The 17464-nt window shown below is 40.6% G+C and overlaps 2 protein-coding genes across 2 annotated transcripts; both read left to right on the top strand.

The window, feature by feature from the left end:
• Positions 1 to 1327: 1327 nt before the first annotated feature.
• crsp7 (cofactor required for Sp1 transcriptional activation, subunit 7) lies at positions 1328 to 7010 on the top strand. Its single transcript, XM_031281212.2, has 3 exons — positions 1328 to 1727; positions 3162 to 3236; positions 3326 to 7010. Exons 1-3 carry the CDS (start codon positions 1656 to 1658, stop codon positions 5045 to 5047), a joined length of 1869 nt encoding a protein of 622 aa, XP_031137072.1. The 5' UTR covers positions 1328 to 1655; the 3' UTR covers positions 5048 to 7010.
• Positions 7011 to 10056: 3046 nt separating this feature from the next.
• cnn2 (calponin 2) lies at positions 10057 to 17115 on the top strand. Its single transcript, XM_031281222.2, has 7 exons — positions 10057 to 10312; positions 12896 to 13017; positions 13128 to 13194; positions 14159 to 14296; positions 14398 to 14514; positions 15200 to 15346; positions 15725 to 17115. The coding sequence occupies exons 1-7, from the start codon at positions 10259 to 10261 to the stop codon at positions 16025 to 16027; spliced, it is 948 nt and encodes a 315-aa protein (XP_031137082.1). The 5' UTR covers positions 10057 to 10258; the 3' UTR covers positions 16028 to 17115.
• The last annotated feature ends 349 nt before the right edge of the window (positions 17116 to 17464 follow it).

Here is a 17464-nt window from a genome sequence, read left to right as displayed (position 1 = left end):
TTGTGGTAAAATCATCTATATCACACTTTTATTTGAATATCTGCCTCGAGGGTGACCTTTGGTAATGTTGTAAATGTACTAGGGATGTCTGATAGCTGAGAGATTGTGCAAGCTGTGTGTGGGAATGTGTGTGGTTACTGATACAATAATGGGTGGGGAGGGAAAAACCTTTGGCCAAAGTTGATCTAATAACTGACAATAATGCAATATATTTTAATATGATTTTCTCTTCTAGGAATAAGGAAAGTGAAACCTGTAGACCTCTAACTGAGAGATGATTGAAAATGAGTAATGTACTCTCTTTTGTACCGTTTCTCTCGAGGTTGGCATGTGGCTCATGTGTTTTCTATTTTCGTTTGTCTGTGGTTGCGATTAGCTGATCGACAGAAAATTAATTGTTTAAGTCGTTAATGAAGGAATAATGCCATCGAACGTGATCTGGTCCCAGCTTGTAAATTGTGAGAATTTTTTTCTCTACTTTATATCCCTGTAAATGAAATACCTTTGGGTTTTGGATTCTTGGTCAGACTAAATAAGTAATTTGAAAACATCACTTGGGCTCTGGGAGACTGTGACAGACCTTTTCAATTACTTTTGCCTTTTTTATATTCATACATTAGACTAAGTGATAATTGAATAATTAAATAAAACCACAAATGAATTGCTATAATGAACATTTCTTCAAATGATCCTTATATTTTAATTCATTGTTTGAAATTCGGTAACAAACGACCCATATATGATATAATGTATTAGATAACAGATCAAGAGGACATTAACCAAGAAGTACCTGTTTCTTATGTTATACTCCCCTTTTCTGCTTTTCTTGAGGATATTATTTAACCATAGTCATATTATTCTAGTTTGGTATGGTACTTGTCTTTGTTCCAATACCCCATTGTGAGTCACCTCTGAGTGTAAAGATCTGTGAATTATAATTTTTTTTTTAAATTACATTCTCTGCGTCATTTGGATAATTGTGTTCAGAAATAGGCTATATCCTACAATTTATAAACGAGTTGAAGTTATTTCAATTATTTCAAAAACATAACTGTTTAATCCAATCGGTTCAGTGTCATCTAAAACTTCGAAAATCGACTCAAAAGCCATCAAAATCGGGCAAAAGGCATTTTGAATTTAACATTTTTTACCCACTCCAATTTTGTCCAAATACGATTATGCTCATTATTGCTAATTTTCATTAACGCTAATTTCCTACAATTTAGCATCCGGCAGTTTCTTATGCTGGGGACCCATTTTGTACATTCCCGACATAAAACTTTGGGGTACTCAAGACAAATAGACTAATGGATAAACCCAGGAGTGTAGGTGGACAGCAGGCATGTTTACTTGGTTACGTGCAGACGTCAAAGCGCATTCATCATATCCCAGCATGCAGCAGGAGGCCAACGAGCGAGCCAGCAGCTGGTAGTGAGTTGCTAGAGCGCCCAGCAGGCAGCAACCAACGGTCAACACAGCACACACATCTCCCACTCGATGAGAGAAAAACTGAGCCGTCTACATTACAGGCGACAGAAAAACATGCTGTTCGGACGCCTGTCGTGTTACCGCAGCGGCTTTTGAGTCATCGTTGTCATCCGGTTTTCATTTTGGAGGATTCCTCCCTCCATCCTCCGGATCGCACCGAACAGGCAATGACAACGGTCTCAGCAACCCCGCAGCATTTGAGGGACCGGCTGCTGCAGGCCATCGACACCAACAGCAATGTGAGTGAAGCTAGCAAGCTAGGAAGCTAACGCTAGCTTGTTTACCTGCACTCTGGCAAACTCAACAAGGCAGTTCACACAACAGTTGTACATTTACTATGTAATTGTTTGTTTGTTTTTTTAAATGTGTGGTATACGATTTGGGTTGGCACCGATCTGTCGAGTAACTGCCAAAGATGGAGAGACGCTGAGCTCTTGATTTGACAGCTTGCAAGCTAGCTAACTTAGCACAAGCGCTATACCTTGGTTAGACATGGTTAGCTGGTTTATGTAGATAGCTTGCTAGCTGCTAGCCTAGCCGTAATGCTAAAACGGGTTTAGAGTATTACATGGCTTGAGGGAATATAATACATAATGTTACATGTGCCCTGGAAAAACGCATTTAACTCTGAAATGAACTGTATGTTCTACCAATTGGCCTCCTTGTAAACCGTTTCACGCCAATAATCCCTCGTTACCGAAGTGTGAGAGGTAGCCAGCTAGCTAACTTTTAGCTTGAATAGCTACGTTTTAGGAAATAGTCGGACCCTTCCTTCTTAAGTTTGTTAAATGCTAGCAGTAGCCAAATGAGCTAACACGGGTTTGCTAAGTCTGCCGAGACTCAAACGCTGATTGACTTCCACGACAGGATACCTCGAACCTCGCTCAAATTAAAGTTTATCGCTTTTTGCTTCTAATTTTTGATCCAGTGCTACACTTTTGTTAAAACGTTTACAATGAGGAAGTTTTTTTGAGTTGACACTTTGCCATTGTTACTTTTCAACGTCGATCTGAAGCGTACAGTTAAGCTAATGTTTCAGAAGCTAGCTAACTTACAAGCTAACTTGCCCCCATACTCACACACGTTGCACGATTGCCACGATTCAATAGCGTTTCTAGCCATAACATTAATATAGGAGACTTGTTTAGGCATGTGAGTATCAGTCATTTGCATTATCTTCTAATATGTAGTTTACTCCCTTTTTTAATATGCTTGCTCCAACTAATACTGTTTTTTAAAGCACCTGACACTTGATTCTGTACTGTATTCTGTATCTTTCATCCATGGATGCATGTAATGTTTTATGGGGTGGACGTTATGTATTAAGTGTTTTTATTTCTTATGCGTCTTCACCGTTATGCTGCGATTGTCTGGTATTTTGTCATAAGCACACTAAGGAAAATTCCTAACAACTAAGTTGTATGGCAATAAATAATTTTAATCTTAATGTTTATGATTTACTCTATGCACCTACTACACCAAGGCAAAGTCTGTGCAAGTGTAAATCTGCTTGGTCATTAATCTGATTCTGATATATGTATCTTTTTATATATCAGGACTGTCATTACAATTTTCATTTAACAGTGACTTCTGCTGTTAATAGTAGCTACTGCTAAATATTTGCACACCGGTGAAGTAGCCTAATACAAAATGTTTGTTTGTCTGCCCTGCAGATAAGCAATATGGTGGCTGTATTGGAGGTAATTTCCTGTCTTGAAAAATACCCTATCACCAAAGAAGCACTTGAGGTAAGACAGTTGATTATATGTGAACTAGAACTTCATGTAGAAACTGTGTTGCTTGATTTGTTTCTAACTCTCACACATTATTTATGTAGGAAACTCGACTAGGAAAATTGATCAATGATGTAAGGAAGAAGACCAAGAATGAAGACCTTGCTAAGCGTGCTAAAAAACTCTTACGGGCCTGGCAAAAGCTGATTGAACCTGGGCCAGCTGTGGCTGCCAGTGCCCCTGGGTCTACCAATGGCAGTTCTCATCCCTGCAGAACGGATGCCTCCCCTCTTGACATTTCTGTGTCAGGGAAGGGTGTCCCTGAAGTCAAAATCCGAAACGATGTTCACAACACATACTCACCAAAAGCTGAGAAATCAAGCAGCCGCAAACGCCGAGCAGAGCACAGAGACAGTGGGGTGCACTTGCCAGAAAAAATCTCCAAGATGTCTTCGTTTGATAACTCGGTTTCCCCACCACTCACCAATGGGATTACAGGCAGTCCTGATGCCCTGCCTGACCAGCAAGTCGTCCCGTCTCCTGACAGATCCCGGCTAGAGCACCTTGATAATGATAAAATCAACAGAATTCCGGTAAATGCTGTCAAGCCTCGCCCCAGCTCCCCTGGAGTTGCCAAACTACCTAGCACTTCCTCTATGATCAAGGTTGCTGTGATGCAGCAACAGGCCAGATTGGACGAAGGAGGTGGAGGAGCCGGGTTTTATCAAGCCAAAAGTCCCCGTGGCCTCAATACCAGTCCAAGAAGCCTGAAGCAAGACACAGTGACCAAGCGCTCTTCAGCATATGCACCTAAAGGAACACCTATCCCAAGCCCTTCCTCTAGGGACTCTACCTTGTCTTTGGCCCAGCCTGTATCCTCCCCAGCTCAAGCATCTTACGCTGACAAGCTGCCACATTCTTCTCATAGGTCTTCAATGCACTGGGTCAGTTCGTCAGAAGTCCCCTCTCATTGCCCGCCACAAGACATATCCGCAACACTGGAATCCCCATCAGTCTCCCCTTCACCCTCTCAACCCCAACACAACTCAGAACTACAAAGACCGACATCTGAGGGAGCCATGTCTGTGTCTGATGACACAGAAGGGACAACAGTTCCCAACTCGGAGCATAAAAGGAGAAAGTACAGGTCAAGAGACTACTCTGTCAACCTAGATGGCCAGAAACTAGAGGACACGACTAAACCTGTACGGTTAAAAGAACGCAGATTAACATTTGACCCCGTCACAGGTCAGATTAAACACCTGGTACATAAAGAACCTTCTCAAACAGAGGAAGCCCCCACTCCTGACCCTGCTGAGTCCAGGCAGAGAACTGAAAGCACTGTACAACAGCCCGTTGTCCCTACCCCAGTCCCAGCCCCATCCCTGGCCCCAACCCCGGCCCCGGCCCCAGCCCCAGGTCCCAGCCCTAACCCTTTCTGTCAAACAAACTGGAAGGAGCTGTCCCGAAACGAAATCATCCAGTCCTACTTGAACCTTCAGAGTAATGTGCTCACCTCCTCTGGTGTCCAGGCCCCTAGTGCACACTTCTTCATGTCAGAGTATCTGAAAAGAGAAGAACAGGAGATCAAGGACTCACGGAAGAGACATGTTCTGCAGAAGGACAGCTCAGTAGGGGATTTACCGGGCTTGAGCCGGGAGGTGACGGAAGGGGACCTGGACAGGGTACACACACAGCACTGGCCGGGGGTCAACGGTTGTTATGACACAGAGGGCACCTGGTATGATTGGACAGAGTGCATATCATTGGACCCTCATGGGGATGAAAGCAAATTGAACATCCTGCCATATATTTGCCTAGACTGAAGGGTTTGGGAAGGTTGCTGTTCCTTTTCCACTCCTTTTCTTCGTCTCCCCACAGAGACGAGATACTTTGTGATTTTGTTTGTCCACTGTGAGTTCGGCAAAAGCCAGGCCTGCTAAACTCCCCACGCGCCTCCTACTCTCTTTCTGTGTTATTCTAATGAGATGTTGGTAAGAGTAAAGATTAAAAGAATAGTTGAGTTTGTAATACCAAGGGCTGTTTCTGTTTTATTTTTCAAACTGAAAGCCACAGGAATGATGAGGCCCTAGTTGCAGAATGCTGCTACTAACACTGAAGGCTTAGAAGTAGAGGACAGACTTATCCCAGACAACCAGAAATGGCGTTATGTCAATTTATGATGTTCTGAATTGTACCTCTATTTCAGGCTCACTGGGATGATACCGTTTTCTTTTCTTACCTTCTAGTTTCTAATGAGGAATTCCAATCTAGGGTTATGTTTGAGGGAAGGCTGGGGTTTAGCTGTCCTGTCCAGGCCGCCACGTTGGTGCCCAGAAAGGTGTTGATAAATCTAGCACAGGTAGAGCCGAACGTGTCCAGATTAAGAAATACTGGATCGTATTAGGCCGTTACAAGAAGCTTTATGTGAGATATAAAAGAGTTAAATTATAAATTTCTTATCATGTATACATCTATTTATTTTGACCAGTTCATTTATGGGACGTTCGGAAACTGATCTGTTTTTTGTTTTTTTTTCTTCCACTGTTTACATCACAATACTGTCAGCCTAATCTTCAATATTGAAGGGGCGTACAAGTGTTTTTGCATGGTCTTTCTTTAAGACTGGCCAATGCGTTTGGTCATTGACATTCCATACTCCATCCTTCACCCACTTAGGCTCTTTCTGTCTCATCACACAGCTCCTGTATGCCCAATCCCATCGCAACTCAAGAATTTTTTTTTCTTCAGAAAAATCATTTGGTTTAAAAAAAAAAAAAATGGTTTCATCAAAAATAGGGTGGTGCTAATTTAAACTTAATTCACCTAAAGTTTAAAAAAAAAAATTCGCATCTCACACTAATTCTCTCCCAAGCGTAAAATATTAAAGACTGTCAAATCGGACGGTGCTGATCAATAATTGCACTTTTAGAGACAAAAACAATGAAATGTTTGAATACTGGGACTCGCTTTGTTTCCTATTCCTTAGATAATGTTGGCCTTCTGGAATTCCATCACAATATTTTTCGGAGTTAAACCGCCTTAGCGATGAATGTACAGGATTGAGACCTCTAATGCACTTGTTCATAAATTGACAACTTGTTGGTCATTTCATCACTGACTTAATTCAAATGTGAATAGTGACTGATGCTCCCACAATCTATGTGCCCACAGTTTATTCAGAGTTTAAGACGCATTCAATGTTTTTGCAGCTGCTTTTGAGAGTTTAGAAAGTATTTAGTTTGAGGAGCATTTCTTTTGCTTCCATTTTTCAATACAGCAAAGGGGGGAGAGAGAGAGGATAGTTTTGGCATTTTCCATATGACATTTAATACTTAAAATGTATTTCCCTTTATACTCACAAATCACTACCACTTTTTCTCCCAACTTAAATTGAGATTGGCTTCTGCGCATCCTCTTTCCATTTGTTCTTTCAGTCACTCATCCCTACCAATGTGCCTTGGTAAAATGGTTAATCTGGATTTGCTTCAGAATAAAAAAAACGCCTGTCCGTGGAGCTGGGTGTTATGTACGAGAATTGCAAATCCCATGATCAATATGACGCTGGTATATGCACCGTTTCTGTTGCTTTTTGTACACTGATCTAGAGAGACTGAAGCTGCAGACAATGAGAAACTGCACAACGCAGCTGGCAATAAAGGAAAAGTGCTACAACTGGTTGATAAGAATCTGTTTTCTGGAGTTTTGACTGGGAGGGGGGGGCTCTTTATTTGTTCAGTGTTTAACATCTCTCAATTGTTTGAAAAATAAAAATGATCTAAATCTTCAGCTCCGTCGACTGACTCGTGGGTCTTTTACGGTGCCGTTGTGTTCAACAACCTTGAATATCTTTTGCCCTATTGAAACTAAATGGTCAGTCGGGAGTGCTGTGTACTTCTGCTTTTTGTTTTGAGCTTCACTGTCGGAAGTTGCATTATGCTGTAATTTGTTGTACTTGCGCAGTTCGTCCATGTGGGGGTGCACATTGTCCATTTGTCTTATTTTGTCTGCATCAGTGTGGGCTGATTAGTTTCGGTTCACTGGGAATTAATTGGTCAGACTTGTCGATTTCAAGGCCAACAAAGAATATATGGCCCCCTATTTTTTTTTTTCTTTAAATAAAATAATCATACGCAAGATTTAGTTTGTTCTCCATCAGTGGAAGCCTGGAATTGACAACACTAACAGTAAAGAAATAGCCTTGTGTGTGTGTGTGTGTGTACAAAAGTGACATTTGTACACACACAAGACTCAGGGGAATCATAACTACGTCACTCCGTGCTGATGTAATCTCATCACAGATATCAGGATGACTAACTGCCCCTCGGGTGTGTTCTCTCAGACTCTGAGTCAGTCCTCTGCACACCTGTATGATGTAATCCCCTGCCACATGCACCCTCAGAAATCCAGCTGTGTTTATGACCAGAGACGGAGGAGAGACACCTGGGCTTACGTCACTATTAGTTTCCAACATTTGACATCCTGTCTTGTCTCGTCAGAATCTGTTGAGACACCACTACGTCACGCTGAAGATGTGCAATTCCATGAAATCAAAATGATGTCATTGGTTATTAGAGCTTATTTTGTATTAATGTGTTGATTGTCTCGCTAACTCGATTTAATTGTTTTGTCTATAAGATGTCAGATAATAGCTCTATAAAATGTCCTCTTGCTTTTTTTTCTTTTTTTTTTCATCCAAACAATACAAAATCCAAATGTACTATCACATATGATAAAGAAAAGCAGCAAACGCGCACGTTTGAGAAGCTAGAACCAGCAAGTGTTTGACTTCTTTGCTTGGAAAAAATGGCTGAAAAGATTGATTATTCAAATAATTGTTGATACATTTTCTGTCAATCAATTAATCAACTAATCATTTCAGCTCTACTTATATGCAACACACTTCTGCTGGCAGATTGACCACAAAAAATGCTTTTCATCATTTGATCATTCTCTAGATCGCTTTGCAGATGGTACAATATGTATTTTTTATATATATGTGTGTATATATATATATATATGTGTGTATGTGTGTGTGTATATATATGTATATATATGTGTATATATATATGTATATATATGTATATATGTGTATATATATGTATATACATATATATATATGTGTATATATATGTATGTATATATGTGTGTGTGTGTATATATATGTATGTATATGTGTGTGTATATATATGTGTGTGTGTATATGTGCGTGTATATATATATATGTACGTGTGTGTATATATATGTATGTGTATATATGTATATATATATGTACTGTATATATGTATATGTACTGTATATATATATATATATATATATATATATATATATATATATATATATATATATATATATGTGTGTGTGTGTGTGTGTGTGTGTGTGTTACAGACACCCTTTCAGTGTTTAAATTAGATTTCTTTTCAGTATGAAAGCTCTCCGTCAGAAGCTCCTTAAACTCAAACATGCTTTTGCTCCTGATGACACCCAACTTCACGTCCAACACAAATGAATTCAGGTGTTGCTGGAAAAGTAAATGCACCACGGAACCAGACTAGCTGAAACAAATGTCAATTTTGAAGGTAACTAGCTGAATTTTTGGCCAATTTCATTTTCCTGACTGGCCAATTATAGTCAATAGCTCTATCTTTACAAATAGCCCTATTGTCCATAACTAGATTATGTCTGGTCTGGGGAAACAACTGGGTGTGTGTCCCAGTGAGTAGGCTTCCTTTTAGAAAATATATGTTGGTGTAACTCTTTCTTTACTATATGATGATGATCATGTTCGGAGGAACGATAAATAATGTTGCACTGTAATGTAGCAAGATGTTTCTTTTCATTAATATGTAAAGAAGGAAGCAATCCCGTTGAGATCAGACATTGTGTGAAGGGAAGCTGCATCTGTTATCTAACACCCCATAGCCCCGACATTACGTCACCTCAGTAGCTCATAGTGCTTAGTTTATTTCCTCAAAACTTTTTTTCTTTCTTTTCGACACTGACTCAAAAGAGTGCGACAGTTTTGGTAGCTGCGAGTCTGGTTACGGTATGCAGGGTGGGACCGGTGGATCACTCCCACCATTCAGGAATTTGGGAAGTTTCCTTCCATATAAGGAGTTTTTGATGTCAATCGCGATCTAAAGAAGAGAAGGAGAAAGGTGGAGTCTATCGATTAACGAAGCGTATAACCAAAGAGTATACAGGAGAAGCAAGAGAAGTCCTGTCGGCGTACCACCGTGATTTCTGAAACTGTTCTCTACAATGTTTATACTGGGGAGGAATGGGTAGTTTTTGTTTTGAGTGTAGGCTTATAAACGCTGTAATATATATGTGGTATTAGGCCTACTCTATGCGCTACGGGCATAAATTCATGGAACAAGTGATACAACTTTTTTATAATGCAGCTGGTGTGTGTTGCACTTGATTAGCCTAATTTAAAACAAATAAATAGACATATTCACATTGCCTATGCATTTTATTTTCCAACATAAAGGTCTAACTACTGTTTCAAAGCCTTCTCTAACAACCCTGCCAGGATTCAAAATATGAGGGTGAGAAATAGCTTATTAAAGCCTTTTTTTCTATTTGTCATTTTGTTGGACAAAAAAATAGTCGAATATAAACACATTGTGTTTTAAATACTGAAAATGTGTTCCCATAGTATGCTATGTCACCAAATAATTAACTTCTGATGTAATTTCAATCCGGGGTGTTTCTTTAATTTGTTCCATTCAATACCATTGATAGGCTAATTGCCTCGCTGTAAAGAGACGTCCGGTCTCCACTACGTTTTCGCGCCGTTGCATTGCTCCGTTCAGTGACACATCAGCAGTGAACTATCTCGACTCTTGAATTGACGCTCTTTGGTAGAAACTGTGGGCTCGCTCTAATTGGCGGCCGTAAAAGAGAAAGGAAGTATTTAGTTCACTCCGAGGTTTCATTGGAAGAGAAAGTCGAAGATTGTTGAGATCAGTGTTTATTCTCAAGTAGCTGTCTCTCTTTTTTTACCCAAACAGAAAAACCTCAACTCTTTGACCATGGCTTTTACCAAGGGTCCTTCCTACGGATTATCAGCGGAAGTCAAAAACAAGGTAGGTGTTAATAGTTGTTTTTTATCATATCATATAAAGTTGTTTTTTTTTTTAACTTTTCTTCCCATCTTCCACTCATTGTGCTTTTCTCGGACCGCGAGCATCGGAGTCACCTGGCCTCCATTTTGATATGCGTGTTCAGGTCAGGTAACGTTACTCAGAGGTCGGTTGGTACATGTCTACAGAGATTTAAACGTGTTTATCGAAAGATGAGCGGAATTTAGAATGCTCACAAAACTTTCGTTGAGCGTGAACTTTGCAAAGTGTATGTTAATCTTTTGAGTTTTAGCCTACATCTCAAATTTAAACAGAATAAGTATTTTAGACAAAGTTAAAAAACAAACAAAAAAAAAAAAACACACAACAGACTATGGGCGTTGTCCCTCTGGCAAAGAAGTGTCGTTGTGGCAAAACTGTTATCCCCGTTTTCCAGCATTTTCTATTCCCCGTGCAGCTTCCGGCGTTGTGACCCGCATTAGCAGATAATGTAATTCATCCATTAGTCCCGGGATTGGATGTCATCCATCCCCATTATTCCCCTTCCATATGTCTTTTTCTTTTTAATTGCTTCTTTCAAACGGCAAGACTACTTTCCTACCGTTACTTCCCCCCTTGCGGTAAGGTGTCGTTCCGCTTCTCGTGATAGGCTACAACTTTTCTTCGCTCAAATCATGTCAGATCAGAAAGATTGTTGTTTTCTTCTTAGTTTTCACTCTGCAGAGTAAGCCCTTGTGTACACCGAAGTCACATAAACCAAACGGTCTCTAAAATGACCCACTTAGTGGTAATGTTTAACTTGTTGAGTGCGGCCTTGATGAGGGAAAGCACCTTGTTTATTTGGACCTCTGCACACCCGGATCCACTTAAAATACCGTTGCTGCTTTATATACTGTCTGTGTAGCTGATGCTGGAGATTACTTTTCTGGCCCTGTCTATCACACTGAGCTGTAACGGAACGACCGTGGAAAGTTAACCTTGTAATTGTGTTGTTACTTTGTAATACTGTTCACTCCTCTTATTACTAGTGAAACCACAAGGTGACTTTTTTTTATCTTGGCCATCATTTTCTTGCCTGCATGGTTCCCCTTTGTTACTTAAACGGTGGGGAAAAACTAGTATGAGTTGCAGCTATAATCGTACATATAGACAAAGGTTTTGCTCACTCAGCTCTCCAGGGGTCCGGCACACACCTACCCTTGAACTCACCTTTTTTTTTAGCTGATTTTTTTTATTCTATGTATCTGCATTCCTTGGCTGTGCCCTTGTATGGAAGAGAGAGTCAAGTCTCCTCCTCAAATCTCTACAGAACAACATGGGCTGGACATAAAGAAAACACATGGATTTCCTCTGTCTGTTACCACCGATGTCCTTGAAGGGGAGGGGTGGAGGGGTGGGGGGGGGGGGGGGGGGTTTAGAGATGCTGACTTGAGTGATGTTTCCTGTCAGCGGTGACGTAGCCTTCTCCGTGAAATGTGAGGCATTTAAAGGATTTGCACTCCTCCTAGCCCCCCCCCTCATAGATGTAGAAAACTGCAAACTCAAAGTTGACCAGCTGCAATAAGCAGTGGTCTATATTCATTCATTGGATCAACACACAGTTGTGCCCCCTCTCTCTTTTCATCCAACCAGTGTGGGGTAAATTCCTTGCGTTCAGCTTGTCTCTATAAATTACATCTGTAGGATTCTTTGTGGGCAATTAAAATGGCTAGTGTTTTTTTTTTTTTTTTTTTTTATATAAATATGGGGATAACTGAATGAAAGAAATGTAATTAGAGGACAGGCATTCCTTAAGAGTACAACCAGCTGTGAGCCGAGTGCGGCCAGCTTCTATGTAAATGGTAGGTTAAACTCTGCGGTTCAGCTTTTCGTTGCCCTCGGGGCGGAGAGAGATTGTTTACCGCTCGTGGGTTTGCACGGAGTTTGGCGAACACCTTGCCCTCATTGTCACTCATTTTCCCCCAGTTTGTCGCACGACAAACGACTTGTTCATAATCATAATGCTCTTCCTGAATGGCCTCTTTCAAAGCCAGCACAGCGTGTTTCTCACACTTATGTCATCAGTCAAAAAACTAATCTTGTAAACCAAAGTAACACCTCGATGTGACACCCTTACAAGAAAGTCAATCTTTGTGCTATGTTAAGGCCCTTAAACCCCCCCCATCCCCTCATTCCACTTTCAGCCACTGCCTTCCTGTGTTTCAGGGGAGAATTTAGGTGTGTGTGTGTGTGTGTGTGTGTGTGTGTGTGTGTGTGTGTGTGTGTGTGTGTGTGTGTGTGTGTGTGTGTGTGTGTGTGTGTGTGTGTGTGTGTGTGTGTGTGTGTGTGTGTGTGTGTGTGTGTGTGTGTGTGTGTGTGACAAGACAAAACCCCCTCTGTAGACGTAGACACTGAGGTGACCATGAAACATGATAACATGCAGTCATAATAAACTTGCAGCTCACTTATCGGTATCTTGTGCGTGTGTGTCTTGGTAACAAAGAAGAAGTCTGTGATGAACTATGAATGCATTTACTGTTTAAAAATAAAATCACCTAGTGGCTGCTAACCGAACACATGTGACCTCTAACCTCTCTGCCCAACCAGATCGCACTAAAGTACGACAACCAGAAAGAGGAGGAGCTGAGGGTCTGGATCGAAGACACCACCGGCTCTTCTATCGGCCCCGACTTCCAAAAAGGCCTGAAGAGTGGAGTCATTCTGTGCAAGTAAGCGGCGATCAGATCTTGTCTGGTACACTGTGAAGGCTTTGATCATCCGTTTTATGATGTACAGTGGTTGGGGAAAACTTCAAGTATTTGCCTCTTTTCTCTCACAGCCTTATCAACAAACTGGCCCCAGGCTCTGTGAAAAAGGTCAACCAGTCAGCGCTGAACTGGCATCAGGTGAGTTAGTTGATGAAACATGCTTTTAACCAATTGAGGGGGGTGCAAAACTAGTGTCTTTTGGCAGCACCCGTTCATTTACATTTATTTATTTCAGGTTTATTTATCAGAGACAATGCACACTAATAATACATACAAGTAAATGTGCCAGAATTAGAGCTCACCCTAAAAAGAGAAAGGGATTTAGCTCTAAATAATACATACAGATTTGGCCCTATACAATAAAAGTTGACTATACTAATAAGTAATGATGTTTCATGCAGTTAGAGACTTGCTTTTGTACATAGTTAGAGATGGTTACAGTAGGGTTGGGTACCGAAACCCAGTTCCACTATGGAACCGGTTTCTACGCAAATTGGTAGGAATCGGACCGGATTAGAACGCAAATTTTGGTTCCTCATTTCGGTTCCACTTAATGTGTCGACTGAAATATTTTCCGTCTGTCGCTCCGACACGGCCGTAAAAGCATATTAACCATTCACTGCACGTGATCGCTAGGAAACATATTACACTTTTTCAGTTTTTCAAGAATCGGTTTTAGGAATCGGAATCGTTTTAAAAGTACCGGTTCGGAATCGTAAAAATCCAAACGATACCCAATCCTAGGTTAGAGAGTTGCTTTTTTACATTAAAAAAACAGCTCTCTGTGGTGTCATACTGTGCTTTGAGTGTTTTCTACCAGTTAGGATGTCAGTACACTGACTCATGCTAGGTCATGTTGATAGGCAGTGACAGCTTAGAGGCGTTCCTGAAACTGGTTCCTTTACCGAGTTGCAGCCAGTCACAGTAAACAAATCCACTCCCTTATTTGAGACTGGCTGACAAAGTGCTTTCACAGCGACAGGCCTGCTCCTTGTTTAAAAGGAAATTAAGATGATATACAAACAGAGAACTAATCACACCTCTGGCATTCTAAATCGTGCACACATTGTTGTTGACCTTGTATAAATTGGTGTGGTTTTAGCTGGAGAACCTGACAAACTTCATCAAAGCCACCACAGCGTATGGCCTGAAGCCTCACGATCTCTTCGAGGCCAACGACCTGTTTGAGAACGGCAACATGACGCAGGTCCAGACAACGCTGCTCGCACTCGCTAGCATGGTGAGTCTTTTAAAATCCGACACCCAAGTGGCGGGAGTAATGTTAAATTGTTATGGTGAGTGATTAGATTTGAGTATGTCCCACCATGTCTTCTCTCTCAGGCCAAAACCAAGGGCTGCCAGCCACGGGTGGACATTGGGGTGAAGTACGCTGACAAGCAGGAGAGGATGTTTGATGATGAGAAGATGAAGGCTGGACAGTGCGTCATTGGCCTACAGGTATAGTTTTTTTTGGGAGATTCCTGGGTGAGCTGCCTGCAGGGTTTAAAATGTGAAGAGTCAGCAGCAGTTAGTTTCAGACCTAAAACTTTAATTCTAACTGTGATCATACCAGCATAAAACTGAACTCTGCGTACACTCACTCCAGCTATGTGCACACAGCCAAACGTCTCCATACCTATCACATTCTACATTTAGACTACTTTATTTATTTGTAGTTTCAAAGGGGGAAAAAAAGTATTTGGCATAACTGTGAAATAGTACTCCATAAAATCAGTTGCAGCTTATTAATTTGATATTTTTTGGCTACATCTGACAGAGGTGAGGCACTTCACCTGCTTGGAAAGCTGAGCACAATACTGCATGTGTCGATACCCAGACTTTGTCATGATGTCACGTCAAGCTTGGCATACTTGAGTATAAATGCTGCTCATTGTTCTCACGGCCTCTGAGGCTTGTGTTTTTGTTGTTGTTTCCGTTGCCAAGATATGTCAGGTAAATGTGAGGGCTACCAACACTGAGAAAAACTTGCAATACGACCTACTGTATTCATTTGAGTATAGGGTAGTCATTTCTGACAGCTGACTGAAACTTAGTATGTTTGCCTAGTGTCATGATTCACTCACAGTCACTCACAGTGTTTAGTAAGTCTTACTACCATGTATTGTGGCTCTCTGTCTTTTAGATGGGGACCAACAAGTGCGCCAGTCAGAGTGGTATGAACGCATATGGCACCAGGAGGCACTTATATGACCCCAAAGTTCAAATCCAGCCCCCAATGGACAACACAACCATCAGCCTGCAAATGGGAACCAACAAGGGAGCGAGCCAGGTAATGCAACACATAAGTCAACTTCTCATGAAATCATAAATAAGACTCGAGTGGAAATGAGCTTCGGGCCTCACTGTTCTTCCACTGCTGTAAACTGGTGTCTAGTGTTTAGTCTTGTAGAAAGATGCAGACTCCTGGATTGTCTTGAGCAAGGCCAGACTGTCACTTGATCGGTTTGGCCTATCATGTTGGCTCAGTGAAATCAGTACTTTGTTTAGAGCATAGACTGTATAGAAAGATGGGACAACGCAGCTCCTCTTCCTACCACTGTACAACATTGAAGCCAAAGCCCCTGGTTTAATGCCTATACTATGAAGAAATCAATATTATAGCACCACAAAATGTTTTTCTTATTTATTTTGTCTCCTGATACTACAGGCTGGGATGACGGCTCCAGGGACAAGGCGTGCCATTTACGACCAGAAGCTGGGCACAGACAAGTGTGACAACAGCACCATGTCCCTACAGATGGGCTACAGCCAGGGAGCCACCCAGAAAGGCCAGAACTTTGGCCTGGGACGGCAGATCTATGACGCCAAGTACTGTCCTAAAGCTGGAGAGGTTGCAGATGATCAAAATGGGGCAGGCATCGCCCGTGAATTCCCAGATTTCCACGACGAGGGTTACCAAGGTTACCAGGAAGAAGAGCAGGTGTACCAAGACGATGGGACAGATTACTAGAAGGAAGGAGGGAGCTGAGGAAGGGAAAGAGAGATTGTCTAAAGGAGGCATGTTCTGCAGAAAGCTGAAACTCCTTAAGGGCTTATTTTTATATCCACAGGATGTTGCACCTTTTTGTTTTGGTCATATCCTTTTTTTTTAGTATTGTATGAAATTGTTTTCTTAGCCCTGTTTGTGCGAAACCAATGTTAGACATATCATGATGAACTGCATTCCTGTGATCTTTGTATTTAAAGTGACCACAAAAGCCTATCTATTTGGCTTAGCTAGTTTTTTTTTTTTTTTTTTTTTTTTTTTTTTTATTCCAGGGATTTTCTTTTTAATGTGCCAAAGCCCTACTATTCTTTCTTTTTTTTTTTTTTTTTTTTTTTTTACTCACTTGTTAGTTACATTAAGGGAGGTTCCTATTTTTTGTAAGGGCAACATGAAACTAAAAGTGGAACCTTGGGAAGTTTAAAAAAATATTATCTGTAATTGCTGAATCATCTGTATAAACAATGTAATTCCTGTGAATGAGAATGTACATTTGTTGGTTACTTCAGTATCGTCTTCATCCCCTCAGTATTGGTCAATAACGGACAATAGTAACATTTTTGGTTGCTCGGACAGATGACAATTTTAGAACAAAATAGTCTTACCTTTTCATATTCTGTCATTTTCTTTTTTTTTAAGAGAGAATATTTCCTTTGTTTGCATAACCAGTCCAATTAGAGTTAAGCTTGTTTTCTTTGGAGTAAAGATGGTGGGGGAGTGGATCCAATAACACAAGTTTAAGTTTTTAACATTCCAAGCAAGAATACTGGACTCCTGTTATTGTCAGTGTGTAATATGTAATGAATCAGTTTTAAATATTGATTGATATGCAAACCAATCATGCAATTATATTTGATCATTCCAAGATTATTATTTATGCATATTTGTGATTTTGAATGGGAGTTGTTTTGTACCTTGACTGAATAACATTTGGTATTGACTATACTTTTTCTTGTGGTATAATCTTTTATGCCAGTGGAATTTTTTTATTTTTTTTTTTTAAATTGAGAACTATGTTTGTGTGAATACGGTGTAATAAAAATGTGTATTCCTTATTGGGATTTATTTAATGTTTCTGCAGCAGTCGATCATTGTTTAGCTCCCGGTTATTAAAGGTCATGCACAAACATCAGTTAGTACTGGCTTAGTGCAGTCCACAAGTTGCACTATTACTACATTACTGCACACTTCTGTATAATACTTCCTTACGAAACATACGGTATATTTTTAAAGGATTGGTTAAAGAGGGGGGAGGGAGGGGGGGACTTCTTGTGATATTTAGCCATACACATAGTTTGGGTTTAAATTGTCCCGGTTTTGCGATATGTATCTCTGAGATTAGATATCTCCAAACCTGGGTAAATAAAACAAAGCATTTAAATGTCTAGATACTAATTAGAGGAA

This window comes from Sander lucioperca, chromosome 9 (assembly GCF_008315115.2).
Source record: "Sander lucioperca isolate FBNREF2018 chromosome 9, SLUC_FBN_1.2, whole genome shotgun sequence".
Lineage (NCBI taxonomy): Eukaryota > Metazoa > Chordata > Actinopteri > Perciformes > Percidae > Sander > Sander lucioperca.
This window is presented reverse-complemented; position numbering and strand designations above follow the sequence as displayed.

Excerpts from the sequence above, each read along its gene's own strand:
- crsp7 (XM_031281212.2), top strand. The coding sequence starts at position 1,656 with ATGACAACGGTCTCAGCAACCCCGCAGCATTTGAGGGACCGGCTGCTG. Across the intron at positions 1,728-3,161 it reads CCATCGACACCAACAGCAAT|ATAAGCAATATGGTGGCTGT; the intron begins GTGAGTGAAGCT and ends TCTGCCCTGCAG. Across the intron at positions 3,237-3,325 it reads TCACCAAAGAAGCACTTGAG|GAAACTCGACTAGGAAAATT; the intron begins GTAAGACAGTTG and ends TTATTTATGTAG.
- cnn2 (XM_031281222.2), top strand. The coding sequence starts at position 10,259 with ATGGCTTTTACCAAGGGTCCTTCCTACGGATTATCAGCGGAAGTCAAA. Across the intron at positions 10,313-12,895 it reads CAGCGGAAGTCAAAAACAAG|ATCGCACTAAAGTACGACAA; the intron begins GTAGGTGTTAAT and ends CTGCCCAACCAG. Across the intron at positions 13,018-13,127 it reads AGTGGAGTCATTCTGTGCAA|CCTTATCAACAAACTGGCCC; the intron begins GTAAGCGGCGAT and ends TTTCTCTCACAG.